We start from the raw sequence: 26260 nt of genomic DNA, 5'->3' as shown, positions 1-26260 counted from the left end.
CTGTAAAGGAAACTTGTTCCTTTTTCCTGATACTTCTCCAAAATCATTAAAAATTTTAATTTTCTTAGGAAAATCTTGGACTTTGCCTCATTAATTCCATAGGATAATTGCTAAAGGAAAGAAAATCGATTCTATAAACCATAGAAAGAGCATTTAATTGGGTGTAATTAGTGTAGGTCAAAGTCAGTTAAGCTTACCTTTATAAAGAGAAATTAAAGAACATTTAAATATATTTAATGAAAGTTCATCTACAATCCAAAAAGTTATATTAATTGAGATTATTAAATTAATCAGACACCAGATGTTAAATTATATAAAAATAATTAAAATTTGCACATAAATATTAGGTTGATATTCGAATTCTTCTTTTGTAATTAAAAAAAGTTAAAATTCGATCGAAATCTAAATAGGTCCATTGCATTTTTTATTTCTTTGCTTCTTTTTTTAAGTTATGTTAATTTATTTATTTTCAAGTTCTTAATTCTGGTGATGAATTCAGAATATACCAAAGAACTGTAAGATTGGGCTTCTCTTTTTTCTATCATTTCTTTTAGAAAAATTGTGAACCTCTTGTCTCTTCCAATAGATTCTTTGTACTCTCTTTGAAGCTAACACCTTTATTTTCTCCTTTAACATTCCCCAACAAATTAGAACTCCATATGTATTCATCACCTCCCTTTCAAACCCAAAGCATGTCCAACATAAAATGAAAAAATTAAAAAAAAAAAAGACAAGAACAAAACCAATGAGAATTTGACATTCAATGTAGTGAAAATGTTTGGTTCCATCACAGCAAAGGAACCAGAGAGAACAAAACATGTAACAAAGAATAAGGAATAAAGTTAATTTCCCCCCTTTTTTGTACAAAATTCAAGAATATTGTATGTGTGACAAAAATGACAACTACTACTTCTTTTTAATGGTGATATAATTTTTCCGTGTAAGAAAGGTGATCGGAGAAGTGACTATATATTGTTCGATTCAATTAAAAAATTCAAAATTTTCTTTTTTGAAAATAAATTAAGTTTTGAAAGAAAAGTATTCTTACAAATAATTGCTGGTATAACATTTATAATTACGTCATGACTAAATCGTTTTTATGATGTTAATGAAAATCTTAGATTTACATGATGTGAGGATAAAAAATAATAAGTAAATGGTTAAGAGTTAATTTATTATTAAAAAAATTGTTGAATGACCTTTAAAACTCTTAAATCCACTTGTATTATTATTATTATTATTATTTTGTTAAATAAATGGACTCGAAAATTTAGGTGTGGAGATGGAATATTAAAGGAACATTGTTCTGATTCAAAGTCGTGTGGGCCCTTAGTGGGCCTGCAAGGATTGTGGGCCTTCTTTAATTTCTGCCTCTAACCCTTTGCCAAGTTGTGCTCTGCACTTTTTCTTTTTCCTTTTCCACGGCCTTCTTCGAAGGTATAATAAAACAAAAAAAAATTATTTCTTAAATTAAAATTACATTAAATTTCAAATAAAAAATCTCAGTAAATATGTTATCATTAGCAAAAGGTAATTGTACCAACTGGATCCGACATTTGCCACGTGTAAGCATGGCAGTAAAAGAAATAAAATCCTCCACCGACAGCCCGAATTTTATTAAGAACAGATAAGGTTACGTGGAAGCTCAGGAGTGCGCCACTTGGAATACTTCTGAGGCAAGAAATCTGTGTTGGAGACCCGCATCGTCGTACTCGGAGGTTGGAAACGGTTCAATCAGAAACTTGACAGGTAGCTCCAACGACCAAATTGTTCAGCGACCAGTGTAGCCAATAGTATCCTTCAACGTACGAACTACGTTAACGTGTCAGTTATACAGCCCACGTGGTACCCAATGATAGGATAATGGAGTGGTGGAGAACGCGCTAGTGGGTCCAGCACAAGCATGGAAGAAACGCCAATTTCTTACAAGTCCCCCCAGGTCCCAACGGTGCTTGGAGGAAATTTTGATTATCTAGAAAACGGATTATTCTCTTAATTTTGACAAAGTTATGACAATGGCATGTGAGTTCTTTTTTTTTTGGGGGGTCAAGAAAATAATTTATCAATTAATTTTTGTTTGTTATGTTTTTTTAATATGACTAATTATTCATATTTAAATAAATCTTAAAAAAATAAGTAATTTTGATATAATTAAAATATAAATTATTTTTATCTTAACCACATTAATACACGAAATATAATTATTTATATTGTATTATCATGTCCTATATAAAATTATCAATTTTGTTATCTTTTGTTTTAGTGCAATATGCTTTTCTAGATAATATTTTGAAATTGAATAGATAGCTTAAAGTTAAAGTGTCTTGACCTGTTATTTTTGTTAAAAGCTTTAAACCCATGGTTTTGAATTAAGAATTGAAAAATCAGCAAAAAATAAATAAAAAATTAATCCAACTAATAAACAGTATTTGCATGCTTGATGCTTGTTTTGACTAATGAAGCCAAATTCCAAGGTTTGTTACAACATATCGAGTTAAGGAAATAAATAATAATTATTTTTTTTCCTTTTGTTAAAAAAAGGGGAGTAATTAGTATTTGCTTGATGTTAGGAAACCTACCCTTAATTAGACAATGCGCGGTCGGTGAGTACGTCACCGTTGGCTTGGGTGCGCTTGGAACACGCTAAAAATGGTGGGCAATCAATTCTGCGGTATTCAGTAATTCACTTTTCCAAAGGCCCAATAAGGTGTTGGCACAGACATTTTGGATCAGCAGGTCATTACTACCGTTACCTAAACCTCTTTCCTTTGCTAAAAGCGAATGCTGCTAACTACCTCCTGGATTAGAATTCTTTAGTGAATATAATTTATAGAAAAAGATCCAAGAGATAAGGTTCCAATTGATTCTAACGAAAGTTCTACCTATTGTTAAAACATTACAAAAATTAAGTATAATATTTTAAAAATATTTTAAATTATTTAAAAAATTTTAAATATATTTTTATTTTTTATTATATTTAATTAAATTTTTATATTTTTATTTTAAATCAAATAAATTCTTATTATTAATATTTAATTAATCATTAATGGTCAAAACGTTAGTTATTATTTTATGCGAATAGTGTTAATTTGAGATGTTGATATATTATGATTACAAGATCAAATGATGTTTTCTTATCTATATGATATAAAAAATAACAAGTAACATTTTAACTAAAGATAAATTGTTATAAAACTTTTTTAATTTAAAATAAAAAAATTGATCAAATACATTTTTATTTAATTTTTTAAAAATAATTTATAAACTTTTAAAAATATTATATCAAAAAACTATCTATCATTATAAAAACATCACAGTGTATATTGTGTGCAATTGGTGAAGATAAAATTATTTAAATTACGAAACTTTTATAGTATTTATAAGAATTTATGTGATTTGAAAAATTAATTCTTTTATGATGTGAATAAGCTTTAAAAAAATAGATTAAAATCAAAATTTAATTGATAATTTTATGACAAGTTAGCTTTAAGAAGTGGAATGAGCACCATGGTCAAAGGTTGCCTTGTAGGGACATGGGCATGGGGGCCGAATGCCATGTGCTTCTTCTTCTTTTCAGGTCGGGTAGGGGGGAAGCACATGGCGGAGTGCAATTCATGAGAGCCTTTAATTACAAAGGATAAGATTGTTTCTGCTGGGTGCCGGTGAATCCAGGAAAGACGATTGGTCTTTAAATCTTTAAAATTAATAAAATCAAGTGACGTGTTGATGTTTTGCGCTATACGCGTCCAATCTTATTGAATAAGGGGTTTGTGTCTGTTAAATGAGTAAATCAAGAATATATAATTATTTTCTCGAAGCTATTTTTAACTGTTCACCGCCCTAGAGGAGCAATTCATGGGAACCACACTCATTACATCACTAATATCAGACCCGCGACACTTCCAACTCCCCACCATTTAACTTATTACATGTTAAATTCAGGTTCGACTTTTTGAGTTCCTCTTCACCTTCTAACATTTTCTGAATGTTGAGAGATTTCGGTATAAATTGTTACAATTCAGGGTTGAGCAAAATGGGTTCCATCTGAATAAATCAATTGAAGTTAATTGAGCTCGATCAATTCTATCAACGGTCAATTTGATAATTAAAATTTTGTTAGTTTTATTTATTTGATTGATTTTTAATATTTAAAACTTTTAATCTAATCCATCGAATACTTATTTTTAATAATAATTAACTCAATCATATGTCTTTCTCTTTCTTTGAGAACGTTCCTTGAGTGTTCACTTAAATTCATTTTGTTTTAAGTTGGTATGGATTATACAGTGTTAGATGTTAAGTGTTAATTAGATATTATTCGTACCATGTTAAATGTTAAATTTTATTTATATATATGATAGAATCTAGATGTTTTAATTTTATAAAATTTTAAAATGTTATTAAAATTTCAATTTTGACGGGGCATCGATCAAACCAACCGTATTTGATTGATTTTTGATTTATTCAGATATTCCCTCGATTTTCAACCTTTTCGGACCAAATCGACCGTTTATAGAGTTCTAATAATTTGTTAGTTCACATGTCATGCATGCTTGGATCCTAGTAAAATAATCGTACATCTTTAATATTAGCTAATTACAAAATTAAAATTCTCCTCCAATTGATGGGCCGCAGCAGATTGTGTAACAAAGTTGTTAAGATTGGGAATCCTCGATACTAATCCCAAACTTAACCTTCCCCTCACTCTGTGACCCAATAATTCGAGTTTTCTGATGGGCTGATGGTAAAGCCTCCATCCCCATAACCGACCTCTACAATATTGTAGCCTTAAAAAATTCTTCTCGTTTAAAGAATGGTAATTCTCAAATTTAGAGAATAACTAGGGCCGTCCTAATAGTAAATAATAAAGCAACTATAATACGATGATATTTTTTGGTTTTCTTATCTGTATTTTTTTTCTAAAAAAATTTATGTTTTTATTATACAACAACTCCCTTTTGATTTCATTTCCCCCTCTAATTTACAGCTCTCTCCATTATTATTATTTTTTAATCACAAATACAACATGTTAAGACTAACAAATGCTACCTAACCTTAGATTTACTATAGAAAGTACCTTGCATGGTTACGGTTCATTTTTTGGTCCACGGCGAGCTCCCAGGACTGACTGTCCAACAGAAAAATAGGAACCATATAAGCGAATGCTACTTCTAAGAGGCATGCAAAAACGCAGAATGGGCATCCATGGGAAAGATATCAAGATATGGCTGCCCCTAGAAATGCTTGGTTTTTTTTAGCATCTTTCAACATCGATGATACTTGTGTAAAATTGAAACTTACCTGATTAAGAAGGTGAAGAGCAGCGGGCCTGGTGAACTTTCTCGCAAAAAGGAAGCACGGGGATGGCTTCCCCTCGCTGCTACACCATTCTCTTCGGTTTTCAGTCTCATAATGGATATTGTCAATATCCTGCATGAGTCATTAAATTTCTTTTACTTTGTGCCTCCATCACTTTATGGAATACAATAATTTACACTTCAATTTTAATAAAATTGATTAGCTTTTCTTCAAATTAGTCTCCAATGCATATGTTGAATTCAAATTGCAAGGATTAAATGTCTACTAAATATCATTTTGTGTGCGGTTTTAGGTTCGAAAGGAATGTCGAGAAGTGGATATCAATGGAATGGCAAAGCTACCTTTATAGATTTAATAAGCTCAGGAGTGGCATCAGAAAACTTATAAGTCACTGGATGCCATCCACGTCGTTCACGATCTTTGGATGCTGACAGATCCCATGCAGAATAGGTTAATGATCTCCGTGTGAGTTCTCCTTCGAAGCCTTCTTGCTGAATGTTTGGAAAGAGAAGGGTATTACAAAGAGATAAATAATTTTACAAAAAGAAGGAATAACAAAAGCAGTATCGTTAACACTTTAATTCAATGCCTTTCAAGAAGTTTCATGTACAAACTTGAAAATTGAAATACTTGCTGCACCAAAAAGGATGGAAATTGGCAAAATTTAACTTTCTTTTAGAGGCTGCTTCTATATATGAGAACCAAAATATAGTTTACATATGCAGTTTTTTGAACAACATATTGATTTGTTCTAAAAGAAATCAGCTGCAAAGTTTCATGCACAGTAGAACCAGCAATTGCAAACTTTGAGATAGAGGGGGTGAGGGGAGGGGTTCAAATAAATTCTTACAGCAAGTAATGTCTGAACATAATGTTCATCTGGTATACAATTATGCTCCTTCGCTGGATCAGCTGGCTGCACATGATAAAAATTACAACTATTAAACCTCTTAGAAGTATCAAGAAACTTTTTTCAAATTGCACTTGAAATAGTAATGAAGATATATAGCAATATGCTATAATCATACTTACGAAGGGGTGATCTCGCCAAAACTCTGGCAATGATCTCCTCTGCATAATATTGATCAGGTAAAGTATGAGAAAATAGCAGATCCTTAACAACTGAGAAAACTTCTCAGAAAATAATTAGCTTGATTACATTGTGAAAACATTGGCCCAAGTATATTTCAGAAAAGGAAAAATGATTTACTATGCTAAGTTTCCAATGGAGTCAATATAACCATCCATTTTGTAATATTCATTGTGTAAGCACTAATGTTAGCTTGAAATCATTTTGTGGCTACAAAGACCACGAGCTTCTTAAAAATTATAAAAAGGCCAGCATCCATAAACACATGACAACTTGCCTTGCAGTGTTCTTGAAACATGGGAAAGACTGTAGTGTCATTTATAACAACCTCTGCATGCTTTCTTGTTAGCACAGCCCACTGCAGGATGAGCAAATCATAAGATGAATATAGTCAATCCACCACAAAATTCTTGCAGCTAACATTCAAACTATTCATATTATTTTACATTTTCCTTTAATATAGATTGAAACATCAGGAAGATGTTAATCACATAACTCTAACTGTTACCTGAGAACCTTTCCTCCAGTTGTAAACAGGAATAATAGGATCCATTTTTGGGTTGTAGCGACCCTCTTTCGTATCAGCAAAGCTGCTCACAAACCATTTGAACATTCAGAGAAAGACAATCCTAAAATCAATTTAAGCTAAAGGTTGGCGTATGGCAAAATACTACAAGAACTATGAAGGCAGCATAGAAGTTTATATAAAAGTTATTAACCGGTTGATTTCAGTTTATGTTAACAGGAAACAGAAGAACTGTTGGACAATAATACTGGCATTTAAAAGCTGGTCAGACTTAAGGATTCAAACTCATTTTCAGTTTAGTATCTATTCCCCACGCAAGGTCTTCATCAAGAAAACTATTTGGGGTCAGAAAATACATATTATAGGTGGAATGACATAAGAAGATTTACTTTCTTGATCAAGAATATGGTCTCAAATTTTATTACTTGTTGAGAAAGCATCAGAATGCAATACACAACAGCTTTCAAATATGCAGGGCAAATATACGTAAGAAATAAACATGCAGCCAAAAATTAATAGCTAATCATCATTTCTCTCTATGGGAGACACAAAACTAAGCTCTTTCAAGAACCATTTGAGGACTCCAAAATTTAGTTACCAATTTGTATAACAAATGGATAAACAAGAAAATCATATACAAAAATAAAATTCCAAGGCCTACTAACCTGTCAACAAAACTAGTTGATGTTGACATTATATAGTCATACGTGTAACTGAAGTTGTAAAGCGGTATACAGCTGAGAAAAAATCAAGTAACTGAAGTATTGTTAGATAACAAAGTTTCAAAAAAGTAGTGTCCTCTTAACTTCAAAACTGAAAATAATTACAAAAAAACAAAGAAACACTTTAACTGGATAATAATCATACAAATCAATCCTCACCTATCTGAGACAAAAACAAAGCGTTCATTGAAAGGATTTGTCAATGCATGTCTAAGCAATACACGCTCAGCCTCAATCATGCTTGCTTCTCCCCAATCTACCTGAAATAGAACTCATGGACTAAATCTTTTCATATCAACAATAACAGTAATTTAGAGGTCACATTCTATCATCAGTTTTTCATAAGCATTAGGCTACCGATTATGATTGGATGCATAAATTTATTTCAAACAAATGGCTTTATAATAATTTCAGATATATACACAACATACGCCAACAAACTTGTCAGTATGACAACCCCATCTTAATGTTAACATGTAAAATGATTCTACTTTTTCCTCCCGACGTTTTTTTTTATTATGAAATATTCTATCCTCAGATCTTCAGGCTTAACTAACCTTAAGTCTTAAAAGCCTAAAGGTTGAGATTCATTGGCAATTGGAAAACAACTCCAAGTAATCAAGGATAGTAAACAAGTTGATAATTTCATATGGCAAATGGTATAGTTATCTTCCTTTCACGGCAAATATGTGTGCACATGCAGGTACACACACAAGTCCGTGTAACAACAGTGACCTTAAGGCGGCACCACGACGGTTTGTTTGTGGCTTTGGTGACAGCCTGTAGTGTTTCCAAAGAGTTTGAGGTCTCATACAGTGATTTACAAGGAAATTTTATTGCATAATCCTTTCTCAACATGTCAATTGTACCACTCGTAAATCATGATTTGATATGTCATGTACAATTGCCATAACAACAAATAAAATAAGCACACTCGATCACTATCAGTTTATTTTAACATTTACATCACAAATAAACACCAAAATGAAGCATGAATCAGCTTTGACAATCAAAACATGTTCAAATTTCTAAAGAGATTATAGTTTTAAAATAAGATTCCATGGTAGAAATTTAACCTGTATACTATCATTAACTTGTCGATTCAAAAAATAAGTGGATCTTGTTGTTGCCTTGTTGAACAAAAAGCCAGGCCTAGAGTGAACATAAATTGAAAATCTGTTCTCTTCTCCCTGCAAAATAAATATTTAAAACAAATAAACAAAAATTTCAAAAAAAAAAACTTATAAGAAAAAGTATTAACACTTGATGATTATGATGATTAAGATCATAATTCGAAAGAGGCGTAATAGTTTCTCCATTTTCAAATCTGTAATATATTTATCTAATTAAGTAATTAATAAATGCACAAAAACAAAACGAAACAAAGAACACAAACTTTATCCATATATGCTAAACTTGGAAACACCGTAAAGCAGGTTAAAGAACATCCATATTAAGTAGGAGTAATTAAATTTATGAATAATTAATAAAAAAATAAAAGAGAAGGAACTGATTATTAATTATATGAATTTAAGTACCTTGAAAAAAGCATCCCAAACCATATCAAGAGGAAGCCGATTCCGCGCGATGAAAAGGAAGGCGATCTTCGGCTTGACGGCGAAACGGTGTCGTAAGGAAGCCAGCGAGACGATTCGAGAGTACTGCGTCTCCATCAACGCTAAACTCGCGAGGCAGAACGACACTAAAAGCGCCGCCAAAACCTTCCTCTTCCATCTAATTTTCGATTTTTGCTGCACCAATTTTCGCTTCATCGCACTCGTTCTTCTTTCCTCTTTTTTTTTTTTCTCTCTGTCTCTCTCTCACTCACTTCAACACCTCCACCATTTCTAGTCACTTTCTCGTGTAACCATGTGTAGCTTCAAATTAGTTGAATTTTGGTTGCGATTTCAGCTGAAATCACGAGAAATTTGGAGGAAAATTGCGAGGGAAGTTTCACGTGAGATTCTGATTTCTTGAGTTGAATTGAATTGAAACGAAAGGAAAGGAAAGGAAAGGAAAGGAAGCGAAATGAGAAAGAGAAAGAGAGGTGGAAATGGTGGAGTAGTGAAAGTGAGCTGGGCTTTTCTTTATTTTTCAAGTGGAGGGCCGGGGACGTCTCCCTCTGAGGTGAGAGTCGTAAAGGAAGAGAGTTTTTACCTTTTACTAAAGTTTGCGTGAGATGTAGGAGATCAGACATCTTTTCAACATACCGCTGTTATTCCTGTTGCTTCCATTTTCTCACACATTCTTTAATGTGTGTTTTTTTTTCTTTCAAATTTTCTCTTTTCAAAAATATACTATCAACCTACTAAAACTATAACATTATACAAAGTATTTTCACATAGTTATAATCTTATAGAATAAAAAAGGATTCTTTATTTATTTATTTATTATAATGCCCTAAATTTGTCATAACATGGAGCAATCAGTCTAAATCCAATGGCTTATGTATGCTTCCAAGGGGAATATTTCACCTACATAACTATTAGACATATACCCTTTAAAAAATAATTTTATTTTTTATTTATTAAATATATATATATATTTTTATATTAATGATTGTTTCACATGTATTATATTTTAGCAAGTATCTATTTATTTATGACATATATGATTAATTATTTGGTGACATTGTAAAAGAGTTATGTTAATAATTTATAAATTATTAAACAGGGAATTGTAGTACTTAAGTTCCTTATTTAACATGTTCTCCTTTAGAATATTATAGTTCTGAAAGCTTCCTAAAGGTTTCAAATGTATTCTTCTTTAGAAAAAATAAAGTGTGAATTCATTCAAAAGTGAAACACTTGAATACTTATGAGACACTTTATCTTTGATTTATAATTTTGTTATAATATATCCTTAATTTTCATCTCTTAATTAACAATGGTTGTTATTAGATTAAATGTTCCAATTTTACATCATATTAGTGAATTATTGCTTCAATTTTTTTTATTATCTTTATGGTTTGCAAAACATTCTAGTGAAGGGTATAATAATCAAATGAAGGCTTCCCAATATTTTAGTTTTTTTTATCAATTTCCAATTTTTTTTCCTTTTCTTGATTTTCATCTCTTTATAATAATTACTATATATATATATACAGGGTGTAACTATGAATTTATTTTCTTTCTTTATTGTTTTTACAATTTAAAGAATTGGGGGGATGATTTTATTATCTTCTCTGTCTTCATGTTCTTAGATATGGTTGGATTTAAAGGTTAAAACCAAAGTTGAAAAGGCAATAATTAAGAATGACATTATGGCTATGCTTTGCTATGATGAGAATTAATGATGCTGAAAAATAAAAGGAAAGAGAAAGAAATAAATAATTCATGGTGAATTTTGATGATATGTTGAGACGATTTGCTAAGAGAAGCAAATAACATTAAAAACAATATGGTGAGAGAAAGAGAAGTGCTAACTAACCAGTTGTTACAGAATTATAATGACTTATTTGTTGAGACCTTATAATATTTGATACCATGTAACGATGGTCAAAGTCGTTTATTATTCCCAAAGAAATGCAACTACTAAGAGGGGTAATGCCTAAGGCTGTCCATCTCCCCATCTCAAGTCATTTGATCAATGCCTATACAGTGATCTTCCAACCTCCATTTTCGTCCTTATATTATCCAAATATCAACACCCTTTTGCCTCCTTGTAATGCAATGAGTAAGAGAACTCCTTTGTATTTAGTGGTCGAGTTGAGATGGTGACTACTGTCATTTTTAAATTATATATATATAATTTGAGATATATAAATTTATAAATTTATATAATTATCTTTTAATTATTTTTTTATTTAAAATCTTAAATTTATCACTATTTGCATAATTATTTCTATTTTGTCCCTAATGCTTTAAATTTGAAGCTTTTAGCTTAGAACAAAAATGATATTATCCGCTAAGATATCATTGCTTGATGTTGGCAAATTTTGTTTTCCTGCTAAGTTTGGAAGAAAAGTCAATTACTTACCCCTCAAAAAATAATTATATTTCATCATTATAACGTCAAAGTTTCAATAATTAATAGTATTGGATTGTAGTGTTTTAGATCTAAACACAGTGTTTCACCTCAATCCTCCAATATATATATATATATATATATATATATATATAATCAATTGAGATTTTTCTATTAACATTATTCAATCTGAAATTGTCGTAATAATTTTTAATAAATTTATCTTTGAAAAAGTTAATTAGTAAATATTTCTATATGGTAACAATGAATCTATTATGCCTTGAAATCGAGACATAATATGGTTATATTACCTTGAAACAATGTCATATTCCTTTAGAGCAATGGCCCAAAATAATATGAAATCTTCCCTCAAATATTTACAAAAAATAAAAAAAAAACTTAAATAAAATCTCATTGAAAATTCTCTTAACTCAAAGTGAAATCATGAATCTGATACAAGGGATGGTAAATTAAGTCTCTAAGAGAAGTAAATCAAATCAAATAGAAGCTTAAGTATCATTAAATCTCATAAAGTATAAAATAATCGACAAATATCTCAATACCAAAGTAAACTCCTAAGTTTGATCTCCTAGCTCCACACAAGTCCAGAGCTTCTCACCACTTAATCATCTGAAAAATGTAAAGGAAATTTTAAGCAACCATCTTATAATTAGTCATTATCTACAGCTAACTATGATCTTATTACATTTATCATATAATTGAAAAGTGTTTTGATAAATATTTTTTACTTAAATATCTTTAAAAAATATAAAAAAAATAATGTGTATTCTTTTAATTCCAAAGTTGGTTCAAACTCTTATTCGTGTTTAAGATTGATTACAAGATCATCACGTTTAGATCCAAATAACATTGAGGAAAAAATCCAAGAGTTTGACAAAATCAAAATTTAGATAATATTTTAATACATACAATTTAATCCATTATTATCAAATGAAAACTCATTTGCATCAAATATTTTTAATGATAATAAAAAATTTATTTTTATATAAAGAATATACTTATTGCAGGTGATGCATAAGTTACATGTACAACTCTTTTAAGGCTTTCTTTATTCCAACTGTATGTTTATTTTTTACTTTTTCCATAAGGAAAATAAATTAATTTAATTACTCTTTCATGATTGACCTAAGCAATTATTGGGACTCACTTATGGAATTAATTTAATGACTCTTTCATGATTGAGCTAAGCAATTATTGGGACTCACATGCCATAAGTACGGCTTGCATGTTGAACTGATAAATATGCTCTTTATTAGTAACAACTTTCAAATAGAAGTGAAACAGGTAAGGCTAACTGAAACTAACTCTTTAATTCAACAAAGGAGGAAAGCCACAAAGGGCTTCCTTCTTTCCATATGGTTATTACATTGTTTTTTTGAGTTTTTCAACAATTATTATTAAATATCAAGTCATTTTTAATAAATATTAAAATTAAAATTAAAATATAATAATATCTTTATAATAAAATTAAAAAAATTTGAATGTAACTATTTACTTATATATATATATATATACATGTTAATTAGAATATGTTAATTAGAATCGTTTGGGGCTTCCTTACTTGATACTTGGTAATATTGTGGAAAGCCTCTTCCATATGGTTATTAATTTTTTTTTGGTTTTCAACAATTATTATTAAATATCAAGTCATATTTATTAAATATTAAAATAGCAATTGAAATGTAATTATATTTTCTTTACATTAAAAATTAAAAAATTTGAATCCAACTATTTACTTGAGAAAAAATATATACATGTCAATTACTGAATCAAATTATATAATGTAACTTTTTTTATCAAATTAAAATATGTAGCTGTTATTCTTAAAAGTTTAATTTTAATTTTTTTTAAATTTTAAATTTTAAAAAATAAGTTTTCTTATATTTAAATGTACTCTTCATTTTTCATTTTCTAAAATAAAAAATACTAACTAATAAAATAACAATTTAAGAGAACTTAAATATATCTTCTAACATAACTTTAGTATCAATTTGCAAACATGGCAAGATAGAGAAAAAAAAAAAGAAATGATGGACTCATATATAGTCTTGTAAAGATATATGTATGCTCTTCGATAGTGTTTGAGACGATAAAAGTGAGAACATATTCCTTTCAATGTACCTAATTAAATTATATTTCATTGTTTGTTTTGTAACAAACTTATATAATATAATATTATAGTCTAAAACTAATGCAATTAGATTGCATTGTACTCTGAAATGTTGTTAAAGATAATTTTACCATTCAATTTTGTTACTCTGTTAAAAATATTTTATAATGTTGTAATTTATTTTTTTTATATGGATTTTGATAATGTCTTTTTATTATCTACCTCAATCCTCCTATCTCTCATGGGATCTCACATTAGTAAGTCTCATGTTAATGAAGATCTGGATCTACTTTTATACCAGACGTCATAAGTCAAGACCAATGTTTATATTTTTAAAGTTTAAACTCTATTTTTAAAGTTTAAGTAAATCAATTAATTTTAAATTCACGTTCCCAATCCAAAAGATACTCCTAATAAGTAGAGAAAGACTCATGTTTATATACCTAAAACTCATTTTTTTTAATTGATGTAAGATCTGTGACATTCAAGATTACTCTATCAGTCATTTCTAAGTAAACGATGATGGTAATGAAAAAGAAAAGCCTTCGACTATTCTTTAAAATTAGGTACGATATTCAAAAAAGTTCTTAAATTGTATAAGAAATTTAAAATAAATTTTTATTCTTTTATTACTTTGAATTAAATTTGTATACTTTTAATTTAAATCAAATAAGCTTTTATGATTAATGATTGACTAATTATCATCGGTCAAAATGTCACTTATTATTTTACGTCCATGTGACATTGATATGAAAGATAAAAAATGTCACTTGATTATATCATCATACCATATTAACATATCATGTCATCATCCATTATAACATGTCAATATGTCATCTGACATAAAATAACAAATAAAATTTTGAATAAGTTAATAATTAGTTATAAGAGTTTATTTGTCTCAAAATAAAAATATAAAAATTTAATTGAACGTAATAAAAAAATGAAAACTTATTTGAATTTTTTCAAATAATTTAAAGGTCTTTTTAAAAAGTTTCATATTTACTGTCAACTTTATATTTAATATAAACATAAAGTCTTAAAAATTTCCTAAATTTTTATTCTCTAAAACCTTTATTTTAATTTTCTTACATTCCCTTTCTTTTTCTCAATTGATCTCTTTCTTTTATTTTTTTTCAAAATTTTAAGTAACAAGAGCAAAACGATCTCGTTTTACAATTAGACTAAAAAATAAATAATTAAAAAAATTAAAAACCCAACCCACAACCCTCAAATCTCCTCATTAGATCAGATAATTACTCAATTATCCCTAACTTAAAGAGCAAACAAGAGTTGGGCTGGAATTTCCTTGTGGCCCAAATCAATAAATAAAAATGGAAGACTTAAAAGATTAAATAAAGAATTCATCTCCGATACGGGGTCGTTTATTCCTTCTTCTTCATATTAAAAGCATTTTCACTACTTTTTCGAAAGTTGCCTTGGCTGCAACCATGTCGATAGAGTCGTTATCTATCCCTCAAACTCTCACCCTTAAAAGGTAAGAAAAGCTTTAATTGATCTTTCTTCCATTTCCTAAAAAATTATACTCTGTCGTTTTTTCAATTAAGTCCTTTAAATTACAGCTCTTTAGTTAATGAACCTGTAAGAAAATCAACATGGAGACCCCTCAAATCCTCGGATTTTCAAAGGGTCCCTCCAAAAAGCAGAAATTTCTCAGCAAGGTCTAGTGTGAGCTTCGAGAATGGCGGATACAAACAGTTCCCGAATGGGGTCGGTGAAAAGGATGGAGTAATCATCGTGGACCATGGCTCGCGCCGTAGAGAATCGAATCTTATGCTAAGTAAGCTTCATACACTCTTAATTTTTGGTTAAACTGGTAATTCTATCTCTTTTTGGTAATTATTTTTCATTTTTCCAGATGAGTTTGTAGCTATGTTTAGAGACAAAACCGGGTACCTACTCGTTGAGCCAGCTCATATGGTAAATCTGTTTTCTTTTTTTACTGGACCTTTATCTTTCATTGTAGTAAATGCTTTCTCTTCAGTGAAAAAAGAGTTACTGCTTTTTAACCAAGAATGCTAGAGGAATTCCCACTTTGAATGTGTTCTGTTAGAATGCAATTTGATGACAAAGTTTAGCTTTGAAGTCGTCTTTTTTATTTGGTTCACTGCATTTAGAAACATTGGTGGATGTGTTTTTGTATTTGGTGCGTATTAAGATGCTGTAGCGTATATGGGGCACTGAATTCTTACATTTTCAGTTAAATGTAACTAGGAGTTGGCAGAGCCAACGATAAGAGATGCATTTGGTTTGTGTGTTCAGAGAGGGGCAAATCGTGTGATTGTAAGCCCATTCTTTCTCTTCCCTGGAAGGCATTGGTACCAGGTAGTTCATTATATTTGCATCTGATAACTTGACAAAGAACAAATGTAGCATTTAAAGAGATTTGGTTAATTCCATTTTGCTGTATGATACTATGTTGTTTGCCAGGATATCCCATCGTTAACTGCTGATGCTGCAAAAGAGCACCCTGGTGTATCATATATGGTAACTGCACCACTGGGCCTGCACGAGCTGCTTGTGGTATGAATTCTCTTATTTTTCGCATTGGTTGCCATAGACTTTGTATGAGTTTTGTATTTTTTTCTCCTGCTATGTTTCAAAATGGTCGTTAGTTTTACCTTTAGCTTGTGTAATAAGATTTTGAGACAAAGGAGTCTGTAATATATTGTCAAGTACAGGATTTTTGTGAAACTTTCTTTGTTATTGCTCAAACATCAAAAGTGAATTGCTCTTTTTTTGCTTGTCTTGGTTTTTTGATTTTTCTTTATCTACTATCATTGTCATCAACAGTTTCACCCTCATGTTATATTACTTTTACCTGACTGTGATGTATCTTCTTCTTTGAATTGTGTTCTATACTGCAGGATGTTGTGAATGATAGGATCAAACACTGCTTGAGCCATGTAGCAGGAGATGCAGATGAGTGTGCTGCTTGTGCTGGAACAAGCAAGTGCAAGCTTTATTGACTCATGGAAGTAAAAATTAAGTTTTTGGGATTGAATATTGGGAGGGTTCCCATTTTGGTGAAAGTTGAGATCTTAGCATAGGAGTTACACATGTTAATGCAAATTGTTGCATTGTAACTTTATTCTTTTCCCATCTTTCTGGATGTTCTGTCTATAATTTATGCCACTCTTCCTTTCCAGGCACCTGATCAAACATGATTTGTAAAATCTGATGTGCAATAAAGATTAAGTTATTTGTTGGTATAAAAGTTCACATCCTTTTCACTTTTCATAGCTGATTTCACCGTCATAATGATGTATTGTTTCTATTGACCTGCTACCGTACTTTCGCTAATATGCTGAGTAATGTTTTATTCCGTATAATGAACTCAAGATTAATCATGTGGCTATATTGATGACAACTTCTGAAACTAGAAAAGAAAAAGAAAAGCATACTACAGATTGAAAGAGAGAGAGAGAGCATAACCATTTCCATGTATTTTAAAACCAAGGCAGAATACACAGTCCTCCATTTACCATGTATGCAGTTCATATATGCAAAGTAGAGGCAACAACCATGAAGCAGATGTGTATTTGGTCCTATCTTTGTATCTACATCATACTCCAGTCATTTACATTTGAGTGACATCTTTTTGCTTCTTGGGAAGGATAAGAATGAAGATGTTCTTTTGCTGTCTTGCATATGTCACTTCGAATCCCATATGTTTGAGCCAAAAAATGATTTAAAGTTATTCCAAATTCTGCTGAATTTTTCCATCTTTATCTTCATGCTAGCATTGGCTCGAGCCTCTGCTTGAGCAGGGGTCTCTTCTTCTACTGCCACTCTCCCTGCAGCATTTAAGAACCAATTCTGTTAAACAAACATCGTAACAATAGAAAATAGTGAATTCATTCATGTAGAGGTTAAAGCTATACTACTTCCTTGTCCTTCAGCCTCAGCCTGCTGTTTTAACTGCTTGCTGAAAGCCTTAGCTGCCATAAATACATTTGCAGGTCTTTCCCAACCCCCTCCGTATATGCCATACCCTTCCTTTGGCTGAGGTTGAACCAAGAATTCAAGCACTCCCAACTCTTCTCTATCCACCCAATGGATGCAGTTCACTGGGCATGAATCTACTGAAACCTGCAAAATTTTCCAAGCATCCCTATAAGCAGTTAAAACAAACTGATGCTATGATGCAGAACACGGATTCTAACACAAAATATTGTTTACATCAATTTTCTGATCATTGTCTCCATATTGAACTCTAACTCGTGCACATCCAAGAGCTTCGTCCATTACAAATGTGTTGCTTGCATGGTGGACACATTCTCTGCAACCTGCCAACAAACCAATTTGTAAAGCAGCACATGCATCCATTACCTAGATAATCCATGTGCATGGCAATAGAGGCTGGAATTTAGACCATAACATGCAATAAAGTGACTTGAAACGGGGCAAAAGAACAACCTATGCATGCGTTTGCATCAACAAATAAAGCTTGGGGTCTCAACGGCCCTTTCCAAGAGCTATAACCAGATACAGTGTTTCCAAATTGTACTTTGATTGGACCAATGGAAGCATCGTAATTTCTCCTCAGATCATCTTTTATCAGCACTTGATAAGCCTCGTTCAGCATTAGAGTATTCTCATGACCCTAAACAAAAGGAACCCATCAAAATACAAGTAAACTCCATTAAAATCCAAACCATTAACATAAGAAATAGACCATAGAACTTCTGTCAACCTTAATCTAGCTTTTCCAATGAGGAGGAGGAAAACACTTAGATCAAAGAGATAGTCAAAAGTTTGGACCTCTTGGCCAGCAATATCAGGGTGATACTTCTTCTGCAGCCTCCTGTAAGCCTCTTTTATTTCTTGGGGATTAGAATCAGCAGAAACTCCTAGCAACTCATAATAATTCTTCTTTGCTCTAGCCTTCTCTCCTACCCTTTGGTTACAACATCTAACCTCAGTCCATTTCTTCCCCCACCTTGACAAAGAAAAACAATCATATAACTTCCTGCAAGTTTACAAAAGATTTGAAAGATTTGCATGGAACTACCTTGAATTAGACTTGTTTGGGTTGAAATTGCCATAAATATTAGAAGATTTTGGGACTGAGAATTGGTAAATTGGAACTCCACAGCTCATCATTATTGATTTTATTGTTCTTTTCAGGAGTGTTTTATTTCTATATATAGATATTATAGTGGATATTTATTCAACGGCTTTCACTTTTTAACCCAACAACCAATCCCAACTTCACACGTCAGCAATTAGTGACAATAGGAGTGAACGATGCCTTGTCAGCGGGAAGAGGAAAATACGACGTCGTTTTTTACGCACTGTCATCACTCATTGTTGATTACAGAGCGGCGCCTAGGCAGAGACAATTGCAGCGGTGGAAAAAGATGGCATGGACAGCCAAATTTCTGCTTCCGATTAGACAATCAATTTCTCAATCCCGGAAACTATGTAAGTTTTATCAAACTAAATTCTCATTTTTAATTTTTTTAATTTATCACTTTTTTTTTCCTTGCAGTTCATGGAAAATTTGGACCTTTGAGAACATGGGCAGAGAGTATGGAACCTACACTACAAAACAGGGCCTCAAAGTTTGAGCATAAACTAAATATATACAGAAAATATGTTCAAGATTTTTGCTTATCAGGAAAGTTTTGTTTTGTTTTGTTTTTATATGATTTTTCTTTGCTGTTGTAGTTGCCTGTTCATGTAAATTTTGCAGTTTTGATTGAATTTTAGCGAAATTTGACTGTTACCCATTTTATTAAACTTGCAGCTTTTATTGATTATTGGTTTTACGAATACCCTTCTTTTTTGGTTAATATGAATTTCATTGTTTCTGGATTATTTTCTCTCTGATGTTATGTTATTTGTAATTGTTGAACTGGTTTGTAGATTAAAAATTGTTCCATGCCAATGTTTATGACTTGAAGGAACTGTTTTCTGAGTTTTGGCTCTGAATTTTCGCCTACAATGAACCAGGTTGATGAATCACCTCTGAGAATTTCAATTTCATGATTTGAAGCCATTGGCATAGATCTCATGGAAGTAGCCATTTTTTGCACTCATTAGTATGATCAAATTGCTTCTAGCAGTAGCTGTTTCTATTCACAAATTGCTAGTGCATGTTATTTTTCTTATGTAGCAATCTTGTCAGGTTTTCTTTGAAGTAGCAATCTTCCTAACGATGCAGTTTAAGTAAATTTGAAGCCTGATTATTATTTTCTTTTTGATTGAGGCGCATTGGTTATCATTGTAATAGTTGGTTTTTTGTTTGCTCATGATGAAATTTGGTTCTTATTGTTGAGAATCCTTCTTGATGTTGGAATTGTTCCAGGAAGTAGAAATGCCAGAAGCATTTTTGGTGTATCAGTTGTATTTGGAGTTGTCTACTGTTGGTCACGTTTTACATATGCAATGGATGGTAAGTCAATTGCCTGGTATGGTACCAACTACCATGCTTGCAAACTATTACTTTTAGTTATACATACTTAGTTCCTTGTCCTTTTATACTTGTTCTTACTGGCCTGCATGTTTTGAATTTCAACAATGTAGGTCTCGACATTTTGGTAGATGATTATCATATAGAGTCATTTGATGCTTCAGAAGGAGAAGATGATCGCCACAAACTCTGGATGTTAATGAAAAAATTATGGCTGCCTGTTTTTTTCATATTTACTATCTTGGTGAACTGGGATAATCCCTTCGCTGTTGCAATTAGAGTCCTTCTTTTTCTCCTCAGCACCAAACCAAGCCCTTCATCAATTTATCTTTTTGTTGAAAGGGTCAGGAAATCCTTTCTTTCACTTGGTTGCTTGGATCTAGCACTTAAACATTAACAGTAAGCCTAATGAGGAGATTTAATTTATTAAGCTTGAAGAGTATTGCATTGTGAGCATACTGCTGGGAATGATTGTAATACAATCTGCATCCTTGTGTCTGCGTGTCTGGCTCCATAGGCTGAAGATGGATATCAGATTTATAAATTATTTATATACTTATTTTGAGCATATGTGAAAGTGAAAATTATAACTAATACAACTTTTTCTATATGTTGATAAATATGCATGATGATCATCATCACCAGCACTCCAGATCTCCTTCATTTTTTAAATGAGTTGGTACAACTGCGAGGATGATAGTATTAGTGATTGATTGAAGAGCAATAAAGACCAATAGGGTTAACATTCTGGCCAATGAATCAGGCATGACTCCAAATTGAGTGGTTGAGTGGATGATGCTATAATCACTTTTTGAAAGGAAAGCCCACCCCAACCCAGCACTCTACAACTTTGATTGATGCCCAAGGTAGTAGGGCTTCTTGTTGAACGAGGAGGTGAAAAGCAGGGGTGCCTCCTTATTAGAGATGATTGCTGCCACTTGAGTTTCATTGACCTGTGATTGTATCAGAACTCTGATATGATTGCTCTAGTCCTTTTCTAGTTATAGAATTGGGTTGGAATTCGCCTTCTAAGTTGCAATCTGATCAAGTGTCTCATGCATTACAAGCTTTTGACTGCAGTTTTGATTTTGCAGTTATGTCACGGATATATGCACCACAAACCTCATTTTTACATATGTAAGGTATGCTCTTATTCTTATTGCTTATTTCTTTCAATGCTTGTTGAAGAACAATTGTTTGAGGTTTAATTAAAGATTCTTGTTTTAATCTGATGATATTTTCCCATTTAGTTTCAATAAATTGTCTGTCATCGGCATGGAATTTTTTGCCAATTATCATCAGTAGCAAGCGAAAACTAAAGTTGCCTCACCAACAACCATTCTGCTTGTAGTTTCACTTCTTGGATGAACTCTATTGACTTATTCTGACAAGGATAACATTTCTCTCCAACTCCTATCGGCATGTGAACAATGGAATTTTATGGAAAGAAAATTATTTATCATCTGATAACAGGAATAATCACTGCAATGAGAGTCTAGTTTAGAATCTATTCATGGTGTAATATACTGGATTTGCTTTTAAGCTGCTTGCATTTAATGACAACTACTTTACCATGCAGTCACTGCATGCCAACAAAGTTGAAGTCCAAGATTATAAGCTTCTCTGCATTGCTAAAGTAGAAATTGGCGACCAGAAGTTACATTTAATTGGGATTCTTGGTGGTTGGTGGACATTGCCATCGTCACTGGGTATATATTTCCTTGATCAGGAGCAGTGCTCTGGTCCACCACAGAGATAACGAGGTAAATTGAACTTCAACTCAAAGTAGCTACTAATTAAGGTAGAATTCCTAATGTTTAGCTTCAAGCACTGTTGTTTATTAAAAGACATTCTTTTCCCTACTTTCTTTGCTTGCAATCTATTTGAAGAACCCTTTGTCCTTTACATCGTTAATTTCTCCCTTTCCATGCTTTTATTTTTAACATATGTGTTGTTTGCACTGCAATATGAAACAAAAGAATGCATTTAAGGGTCTCTAGGTGCAATGATGGAAACGCACAACCTTATCTGGAGGATTGACCAATAATATTCCTTTGCATTAGCCATTACCTCTAATTTGATGAGGAAATCCTATTACTCTTGTACAAATGTTCCTATTTGTACTTAATGGCTGTGAACCAGACTAGATGGCATTTTAATATATAGTTCCATGCAACTTTCACCCAAAAAAAAAAAATTATAGTTCCATGCAGCATTTTCTGCTTCAATGTTTTCTTTTTCCTCTATAAATACAAAGCTGAGACTTGATAAACCCAATCATTACTTTCTTGGGGTTATGGATCATTTACATTATAGATTAAACATTTGGACAGGCTTCTACTAAATATTGTCACCAGTTTGTATCAGCATACGATTTGTCTCATTTTTTCAATTTCTGGTCTCTTTCATCTGAAACTAACTTTAGTAAATATTGTATATATGTCGTCTGCTCTTCATCTTATACGAGCAGGTGATAATCTTCATCAGCTGAATTTTCATTAAAGGAATAAGTACCACAAAATATTCCTCCCCCTCGACGAAAGTAGATTAAGGTGACTGGAAGGGTGCATGCTATCATCATAAGTCCCATGAGAGAAATGCTTGTTTGTGTCGAGAATTTACTTCCTGAGAATAACAGCATCTGTGTCACAATAGCCCCCAGCGTCCCTCCACTTCCTGTCATCCCTGATATCACTCCCATTGACCTTCAACCATTGAATTGTAATATCTCAATTACTGTTAACTGTTGTCTTTATATCAACAATAAATGCTAAATTATATTACTTTTTTTCGTCAACATGTTTGTTTGTTAGAACAGTTTAAAGACAATGGTTTTTCAGTTGGTGACAGTACTCGCTAAAATATTGATTGTCTGTAGGCAATAGAAAATTGTGAAAAGTCATCATAGCAAACAAATGTACTAGATCATACCTTTTGGAAACGAAAGGAACAATGCCAAACGTGAGGCCAGAAGATGCTTGAACAAACACAGAGAAGGCACACATCACAGCAACAGAAGCCCCCAGGGAGTTGAGTCGCCCCAGCAATACACACAGCAAGCCAGCCACCGTCTGTACCACCCACAAACCCCATAGCCTGCCTCTGATTCCAAACCTCTTAGCCAACCGATCAGAAAGCACCCCACCTGTTGGCCTTGCAAACAAGTTTGTGAAAGCAAAACAAGCTGCAATCGTACCCGCAATCTCTAGATTCACTCCAAATCTATAGTAAAAGTATTCTGCTATAACATTATCCATTGTGATTTCCACCCCAAAACAATAACCATATATCAAACCTAGTATCCACCCTCTATAGTTCAACAAGCCATGAAAGAGAACTTTAAAGAAGTTCTCCTTTGGCTTGTTGGAAGCCTTCCCGGAATATCTATAGTTCCCACAAGGCAGGTCTTGGCCGTAAACCAAGACCAATATTGCTGTTAGAGCTTGGAAAGCAGCAGGAACAACAAAAATGACACGCCATGCAGTATTCTCTGGTACGTTAAAGGATTTTACTAGGGAATATATCAGTGGCATGACCAACTGAGCCACCCCAGCTCCCACGTTAGCCCACCCGGCTGATACTCCGTTGGCAAGGCCAATGACAGAGCTAGAAAACATTGAGCTCATCCAGAACTGGTTAGCAACAAAGTTAGCCAAACAAAACCCTGTAAGAAACCGAATGAGAATGAAAGAAGTTGGCGACGAGACCAAAGCCGTGGCTAGAACAACCGGTGCGGTGATGAGAGAGAGTGAGGCGGAGGCGATACGTGGGCCAACAAGGTCGCATACAGGTCCCATGGCAAGGCGAGAGAAGAATGAGCCAACGAAAGCAGCTATGCCGGCAGTGTCTACGTCAGTCACGGAGAGGTTAAGGTCGTTGCGGATAACTGGTATAAGGGGAGGGATGGAAAAGGTGGAAAGGAAACAAGCGAAGAGAGAGAGCCATGCTAGGTGAAAGGCACGCATGTGAGGTGTTGAGGAGGACAGTGGGTGGAATTCAGTTGCTTTGTTATCAGAGTCTACAGGCGAAGAGAAGGGAAGCTTTCTCGTGGAACAAGGTTCCATGGAGGTAAGGATGCTGGTTTGGCAACAGGAACAGAAATGTGTTTAATGTTTTAGAGAAGCTTTCTTGAAGTTCGTTACATTGATATAGATAAGCCAAGTTGGGTTGTTCATATTGGAATACACGGCCCCCCCTCCAACGTTTTGTTGCTAGTCATTAATGGAAGTTAATATCTCATCTCTGTCATAATGATGGAATTGTTGCTAAAATTAAATAAGTGGTAATTAGTTAATGGCAAGGATATAATTATTATCTCAATCAAATCAAGGCCCTCTTGTGGTAAAATAACTATGGGGCATGCATGAGTTTCATTTGAGATCGATTTTTTTTTTTTTAAATTCGAACTCTGTTCTTTAATTAAAAAAATTATACAACAATTAATAAATTAAATGGTCAAATACTTTTCATTTGAGATTGATTGGTTGGCTTTATGTTTAATTATTTTTCTTACTGTTTTCTCCCTTTGAAATATAAAATTTCTCCTTGAAATATGAAGCCATTTTTCCAAACAGTGAACCAGTTTACATAATTTGTGGTTTGGCAGAGCATAATGACATGATAATGTGTGGGGGGGAAGGAAGGAAAAGAACAAGCATGGTAGGTCATAGCACGGCATCAGCCATTGATTCTATGAAAAGTTCCAGCTCTTGAGGAAGTAATGTGGCGTCATGCATGCCTTTTCATGGTGGTTGTCGTATCACGTTTTGCCATGAATTTTGTCTTGGAGGTCTGAATTACAAGGTGACATGTAGCTAGGCAATTCAAGGAGTATAAACCCTTTTTTTCTTTTCTTTTGATATCTGATGTTCCCACTCGAAAAAGATTGAAAATAAATGCATTGACTAATTATGTTTAAGATGTATTTATTGGATATTGTTCAGATTTCTTTCATACTATTTTACTGTAAAAAATTTTATAAAAATTTAATAATTTTATCATATATTAATATATGCTTAATGAATTAGTTTCATCAATACAAAATGTAATCAGTTACTAAATTTCATTATATTTTTTGCATACTAATAACACATGTCTTGAAGTTATTTTATTGTTTAAGTTTTTGCATTCTAACCTTATTATATAAAGTTAATATTTTAAACTTTTAATTGACCGATGTCTAATAAGAACAAATTAATTATTACATAATCTAATTAAGTTAATAGTTATCTAGTTTTATTTTTTTTTCAATTTCTCTTTATTGCTGCAATTTGTGGGACGGCTTTGCTGCTAAAAGACCATCTGGTGAAGGTAACATGCAGGCAGGCATTTAGATAACATAGGTCCCAAACATCTCTTTCAAAGAAATATATGCCCTTTGTACAAACTTGAACTTGAGAAGCAAAGTTGTTGAGTTCTTTTGGTTTGACGCAGACATTGGATTGGAGGCATCTTATATTTGGTATATTATTTCTGTATAAATTTTATATAATACTAATAAAAAATTTAAAAATTAAATATTCATTTTAAATAATTTTTAAATTTAGATATTTATAAAGTGACATTTTATAATCAAATGATATTATATATAAACAAAATAAACCTTTTTGAATTGGAATATCAAAATTAATTATTTCGTATATATAATAAAAGTAAATTTAATTTAAAATGACATTTCATCGATTAAAATTTAATTTTTATATATATATATATATATATATATATAAATATATATAGAGCTTTAGGAGATCTGTTTGTTGTGATGTGGGGTAGTTGAGATACGTGGTCCAAAGTCAGGCTGGCATTTGGGCAGCCACCTAAGGCATTGGATGTGAAGCACCTTCTTAACAATCTCTCCGTCATAGTGACACAAGTATGAAGCTAGCTAGAGGGGGAATTTTTATTTCTTATTGTTATTGCAATTATTTAGGTTAGAGTATAGGAATCATAGATCATTTCAAAGTGTAGTTATTATTATAATTAAACTGATTATCGGAACAAATTTTATGGATTTCAGAAGTATTTTTCTTGGATTATCAACGAATTTTAACAATAAAAAATAATTCGT

General features: G+C 32.1%; 5 protein-coding genes across 7 annotated transcripts; 2 read left to right on the top strand and 3 right to left on the bottom strand.

The window, feature by feature from the left end:
- Nucleotides 1–4682: 4682 nt before the first annotated feature.
- On the bottom strand, nucleotides 4683–9477 carry LOC110427776 (Core-2/I-branching beta-1,6-N-acetylglucosaminyltransferase family protein). Its single transcript, XM_021443374.2, has 11 exons — nucleotides 9196–9477; nucleotides 8734–8847; nucleotides 7817–7917; nucleotides 7601–7672; nucleotides 6918–6999; nucleotides 6687–6767; nucleotides 6352–6390; nucleotides 6170–6235; nucleotides 5661–5810; nucleotides 5302–5430; nucleotides 4683–5128 (listed from the first exon to the last, which is right to left on the bottom strand). The coding sequence occupies exons 1-11, from the start codon at nucleotides 9427–9429 to the stop codon at nucleotides 5087–5089; spliced, it is 1110 nt and encodes a 369-aa protein (XP_021299049.1). The 5' UTR covers nucleotides 9430–9477; the 3' UTR covers nucleotides 4683–5086.
- A 5670-nt stretch (nucleotides 9478–15147) lies between these two features.
- Nucleotides 15148–16991, top strand: SIRB (sirohydrochlorin ferrochelatase B). 2 transcript variants are annotated; one of them, XM_021443510.1, is made up of 6 exons: nucleotides 15148–15252; nucleotides 15338–15555; nucleotides 15634–15695; nucleotides 15990–16100; nucleotides 16206–16298; nucleotides 16643–16991. In XM_021443510.1, exons 1-6 carry the CDS (start codon nucleotides 15206–15208, stop codon nucleotides 16742–16744), a joined length of 633 nt encoding a protein of 210 aa, XP_021299185.1. In that variant the 5' UTR covers nucleotides 15148–15205; the 3' UTR covers nucleotides 16745–16991. The 2 variants fall into 2 exon arrangements, with proteins under 2 accessions (XP_021299185.1, XP_021299186.1); XM_021443511.1 differs by lacking the exon at nucleotides 15990–16100.
- A 215-nt stretch (nucleotides 16992–17206) lies between these two features.
- LOC110427929 (chaperone protein dnaJ C76, chloroplastic-like) lies at nucleotides 17207–18881 on the bottom strand. Of its 2 annotated transcripts, none has more exons than XM_089785564.1 (6): nucleotides 18790–18881; nucleotides 18540–18717; nucleotides 18195–18381; nucleotides 17958–18064; nucleotides 17660–17867; nucleotides 17207–17572 (listed from the first exon to the last, which is right to left on the bottom strand). In XM_089785564.1, exons 1-6 carry the CDS (start codon nucleotides 18879–18881, stop codon nucleotides 17430–17432), a joined length of 915 nt encoding a protein of 304 aa, XP_089641690.1. In that variant the 3' UTR covers nucleotides 17207–17429. The 2 variants fall into 2 exon arrangements, with proteins under 2 accessions (XP_089641690.1, XP_021299245.1); XM_021443570.1 differs by having other exon boundaries at nucleotides 17663–17867.
- Nucleotides 18882–19074: 193 nt separating this feature from the next.
- Nucleotides 19075–22801, top strand: LOC110427861 (uncharacterized). Its single transcript, XM_021443490.2, has 7 exons — nucleotides 19075–19202; nucleotides 19270–19402; nucleotides 20093–20175; nucleotides 20307–20536; nucleotides 21288–21335; nucleotides 21773–21956; nucleotides 22664–22801. Exons 1-6 carry the CDS (start codon nucleotides 19139–19141, stop codon nucleotides 21950–21952), a joined length of 738 nt encoding a protein of 245 aa, XP_021299165.1. The 5' UTR covers nucleotides 19075–19138; the 3' UTR covers nucleotides 21953–21956; nucleotides 22664–22801.
- On the bottom strand, nucleotides 22230–24361 carry NRT2.7 (high affinity nitrate transporter 2.7). The gene is made up of 2 exons (XM_021443489.2): nucleotides 23125–24361; nucleotides 22230–22898 (listed from the first exon to the last, which is right to left on the bottom strand). Exons 1-2 carry the CDS (start codon nucleotides 24255–24257, stop codon nucleotides 22652–22654), a joined length of 1380 nt encoding a protein of 459 aa, XP_021299164.1. The 5' UTR covers nucleotides 24258–24361; the 3' UTR covers nucleotides 22230–22651.
- Nucleotides 24362–26260: the final 1899 nt, after the last annotated feature.

The sequence above is a fragment of the Theobroma umbraticum genome, unplaced genomic scaffold (assembly GCF_002168275.2).
Source record: "Theobroma umbraticum cultivar Fairchild unplaced genomic scaffold, ASM216827v3 scaffold_239.0, whole genome shotgun sequence".
Taxonomy (NCBI): Eukaryota; Viridiplantae; Streptophyta; class Magnoliopsida; order Malvales; family Malvaceae; genus Theobroma; species Theobroma umbraticum.
The sequence above is the reverse complement of the archived record's forward strand: the minus strand, read 5'-3'. Positions and strand labels throughout refer to the sequence as shown.